This window comes from Wyeomyia smithii, chromosome 3 (assembly GCF_029784165.1).
Source record: "Wyeomyia smithii strain HCP4-BCI-WySm-NY-G18 chromosome 3, ASM2978416v1, whole genome shotgun sequence".
Lineage (NCBI taxonomy): Eukaryota > Metazoa > Arthropoda > Insecta > Diptera > Culicidae > Wyeomyia > Wyeomyia smithii.
Window position 1 is genome coordinate 207,811,287 of NC_073696.1, and position 4,603 is coordinate 207,815,889.

Consider the following 4,603-nt stretch of genomic DNA (forward strand, 5'->3'; position numbering starts at 1 on the left):
CCGCGAGAAGCGTTGTTGTCTCCCGTATAGGACTACCGGTTTTATCAGGGTTTTGTAAAGCGTCAACTTCGTGCGTCGTTGCACTCGATTCGATCGAAGTGTCTTCCGAAGTGAAAAGTAGGCACGATTTCCTGCCTGGATGCGTCTCTTGATCTCTTTGCTGGTGTTATTGTCGGCGGTCACCAGTGACCCCAAATACACGAACTCATCGACCACCTCAAGCTCATCACCGTCTACAGAGACTTGAGTTGAGAGGCTGATGATGTTCTCCTTGGAGCCTCTCGCTCGCATGTATTTTGCTTTCGACGCATTTATCCGCAGTCCGATCCGTCCAGCTTCAACTTTCACTCGGGCGTAAGTTTCCTTCGCCGTCGCAAAGTTACGTGTTATGATGTCGAAGTCATCCGCGAAGCCCAGAAACTGAACGAACCTTTTGAAAATTGTGCCCCTCGTGTCGATGCCCGCCCTCCGGATCACACCCTCAAGGGCGATGTTAAACAGCAAACAGGAAAGTCCATCACCTTGTCTCAACCCTCTGTGCGATTAAAAGGGACTCGAGAGTATCCCCAAAACACGCACGTAGCACATCACTTGTGCCATGGTGGCTCTGATCAATCGAGTCAGTTTATCTGGAAATCCGTTGTCGTGCATGATCTGCTATAGCTGTTCTCGATCGACTGTATCATAGGCCACCGTGAAGTCAAAGAAGATGTGATGTGTGGGCACGCTCCTCATGTTCACGATCCTCTTGCTGGCGCTTCTTTCGTCTGAGAATCGTGGTCATATCGTTTCGTGCCCGTTTGTAATTGGCCTTGTTCTCTCTCGTTGACCTGCCCAGGAATATCGCCCAGTTCCGGTTCTTCTCATTCACTGCTGCCTCGCCTTTCTCGTCGTTTCTGCCCCTCGGTGCTTCCACTCCTAGTGTCGCCGTTGCGGACTCCCCGATAGCTGTGCGAATGCTGCACCAGCCGTCTTCAAGAGGCAATGCGCCCAGCTCCTCCGCTGTGGGTAGCACCGCTTCAAGCTGTTGCGCGTATTCCTCTGCAGCCTGGGAGTTCCGGAGTTGCTTAATGTTTAGCCGCGGGGTTCGGCGGTGTCGCGCGTGGTATACGGTCGAAAGTTTTGAGCGCAATGATACCGCAACTAGGTACTTGTTCATTGTTTAAAATTCTTGAAACCTGTCAATTGATAAAAAAAAAATCTAAACCCGTAAACCAATGCGACCAGAAATAAACAGAAACCCGCCAGTGTAACTTGGGTCGTGGCCGTAATCCTTTCAAGGTAATTTCTTTTCACTTTTGTCGACCGGGGCAATCAATAACCACAAAACATGCTCAACAGTTAGATTGGAGTACACTGGGGTCTTTTTTTACGCGGTTGATTGAACCGTTTTTTAGGGGTGAGATTAGATGTTCATATACTGAAATTATTTGATACCGCGTACAAATAGTCTAACAAATCACATAAAAATAATCCGTGTTATTGTAAAAAAATCGCGTTTAATAAAACACATAAAAAAACCGCGTAAAAAAAGACCCTAGTGTATAGTCCGACTTGATCCCGATCTAGTTGTTTTTAATGGACTATCATCCATATAATCATACGCAATATTACCCGCTTAAGGTTCCTGTTTATCAGTGACAACCTTGCCTTAGAGAGTATCAAAGGAATGTACTATATAAGAGTTTCTGGAAGTAGTAATTTGTGTACGACGCCTAATGGGATTAACTCACAGTTAGAATTGGTTATTTTCCGAAGATTACCGGACATATCTTCAAACACTAGTATGAGTGGCCTTCGATCTCTCAGAATCGCTTTTAATTAACTTCTGCTAAATTAAATTCTAAGAGACTATTAAAATTATTCTCGCAGAATTCATCTCACAGCAATTTTTCAATTTATGTATTAGTTAGAAACTGACTCTTTCGATCATTATTCAAAGAAATTAGCATATTTTAAACATATTTGAATCCTCAGCTGATCTGACACCTTCAGTTGCATAAGACTCGAACAAAAAAAGAGTACAACAAAGACTCAATTTAAGGACACCCTGATTGTACACGACGAGCTGAAAAAGCTTGGCAACACTTGATTGAAAATAGAGGATTATGATAAGTAAACCAGGGTATACCTAACAATTAATTATTTTCTGTGTGCAATCAGGTTTGCATACAAATACTTCGAAACGAAAATAAACCGGCGCAATTGTTTCAAAGAGATTTTTATTGCACTCCAGTCGCGGATATCTTGCCAGATTAAATGCCGCCTCAAGTAGCCGTATCAATTTTGTAGCAAAATCAATTTGGGTCCGCACGTTGTGAGTTCGTCGTCTCCGTAATGAAGCTCGTATTTTCTATTACTTCTCTTTGGGTGATTTTATATCTCCATCAAAAAAGTTGCTATGGAGCAGTTAACAGTATGTCAAAGTATCAAAATAGAAATTGTACCAGTGCTAAAATGAGATACTATTTGCAGTCATTGAACCAGAAATGTATATTCAAAAATTAGTGAAACGATTTGTCGAAATGCTTGAGATTAGATATCTTTCCAATGACCTGCCAATTGATGATTATGTAGCTCCAATTAAGTATGGTTTTAAAGTATAGTAGTGTGTACGTATCGCAAAAAAAAAAATAATTCAATAATAAATTTTCAAGTATCTCATCATACGGGATTGCTGTTGTTGGCAACGTATCGTTTCACTCGGCGTTTGTCGCCCGTATAGGATCAATTAAAGTAAATTTGCAACAAATTTCCAATGTTCTGCTGAGTACTGAAATGCAAATTAATACGAACGTTTTTTGGGAGCAAGTAGGTGTGGTTCTCGACTTTCAAGCCGAATTGGAAGGATACCGCGGTCCTGGAACTTTGATGGTGACCTACAAACAATTCAGATTACCGCTTAAGACATCTCGTACTTTCGCAACCGGCCAGTTGTCAGGAAGTTTGCTATTTGAAAGTATCAGCAATCAGAATGAAATCGAAATAGTTGGACACCCGAATGATGTGCACGTACAGATGATTGCAAGAGCGGTAAGAGTACAATCCTTAGTAAGAGCTATCAAAAATTATGTGTCCGTGGAATTTATTAAGAGCACAGTACAACTTTATAAGATTCAGTTTTTCACAAGGATGAGATTCAGTAACATTCAGTATGAAAGAGAAATTGAGCGGACGCATAATTGATAAATTTTGCTAATGAAATAATAATGGAATATTAATTATACTACTTCGTAATTTTAGATCATCACTGATATTTACTTTCGAAGATACATGATTGCCTCATTTGAACGATGGAATTTTCAGAATGTTCTTAGTGCTGCAATGCAAGAGATACCATACCCGGAAATTTGTTACAATTGTTGAAGGCTGAAAAGTTGCCATATGTGCTATCGTCTATTACATGAAAAGTCTTTTATGGGAAATAAAAAAGTTTTATTCTTCTATATTGTCTTTATCTAAAGCACTTATTGTTACGAACCACTAACTTTTAGATGTCAGCAGTAGTGCTGCGCATCATGTTCTTCAAATTTATCGTTTGTTTTTAACTCTATACCTCTTCATTCGAGTGAAATCGCTTGCCAAAGCTAGAATTTCAACCGGGGAGCAGAAAATAGTCACTCGTGGCACAAAGAGCACTTTCCGAAAGACGGCCGTGTTCCCCGTGATTTCATCGTTCACTCGCACTGCAAAATAATACCGACCAACACCTTACCGGTTGACTGTTACGTTTTGCCGTTCTCGGCGAAAGATATAGACCATTTTACGAGACATTTCTGAACTCAATTCATGAATGAAATTTTGACAGAAAGCTCGGAACCGCTGACACAACGCACGTAAAAGCAGCATCAATATCAACAGGATCCGTGACACCTGTCAGTTCGTAAAATGGTCTATAGTAATCACTGTTCATAACCAAAGGACCGGCGAAATTTCACCTACACGGATGGCATCACTGACGTTTACGAACAAAACAAGTGGAGGCAGCTTGAGCTGGATCACTGAATCAGTTTTATTTAACATACACTGCTTTGCTTGTCACGCTCATTCGGCTGTGTGAACAAACCGTTAAAAGAACATTCGTATATTACGTAACACGAAATTTTGCAATTTTCAATTCGGTCCATCGCCACGTAATGCCTTGTTCACACTATAGCGGACATCATGTAGTCATCATCTAGTTTTCACGAGAAATTTGATATATAACATTCGATATCAACGATGGAGATATCGCATGATATTTGTTGTAGTGTGAACGGGTTATAACGCAGTTTTGCATGGTGGCTTCGCGGTCCCCATGCTCTGGGCGCGTTACGTAATACACAGACTGGACTAATGCTATTGGTCACATCATGACGGCCACTTCCAATAGTGTTACGTTATCCTGACTTAGCAAAATTGAAAAGGGCATATGTCACAAAAGATCAAAAATTGGTCGCAGTGATAAAATACCCAACACGAAAAAAAACGTAATACCGGATGTTTCCTAGAGAAAACTCATACCAAAACATCGTATCAAGAAGACTAGCATCTCTTGATCGATCCAATACAAATGACAAACATCAAATCAAACAGTGCACTCCATTAGAACTCAAATATCCTC

The 4,603-nt window shown here is 40.9% G+C and overlaps 1 protein-coding gene across 1 annotated transcript; it reads left to right on the forward strand.

Annotated features, from left to right (window-relative positions):
• Positions 1 to 2,308: 2,308 nt before the first annotated feature.
• LOC129732323 (uncharacterized) lies at positions 2,309 to 3,413 on the forward strand. The gene is made up of 4 exons (XM_055693128.1): positions 2,309 to 2,416; positions 2,476 to 2,587; positions 2,658 to 3,033; positions 3,244 to 3,413. The coding sequence occupies exons 1-4, from the start codon at positions 2,338 to 2,340 to the stop codon at positions 3,364 to 3,366; spliced, it is 690 nt and encodes a 229-aa protein (XP_055549103.1). The 5' UTR covers positions 2,309 to 2,337; the 3' UTR covers positions 3,367 to 3,413.
• Positions 3,414 to 4,603: the final 1,190 nt, after the last annotated feature.

Coding starts and splice junctions, on each gene's coding strand:
- LOC129732323 (XM_055693128.1), top strand. CDS start 2,338: ATGAAGCTCGTATTTTCTATTACTTCTCTTTGGGTGATTTTATATCTC. Junction 2,588..2,657: donor GATTATGTAGCTCCAATTAA/GTATGGTTTTAA, acceptor TAAATTTTCAAG/TATCTCATCATACGGGATTG. Junction 3,034..3,243: donor TACAGATGATTGCAAGAGCG/GTAAGAGTACAA, acceptor TCGTAATTTTAG/ATCATCACTGATATTTACTT.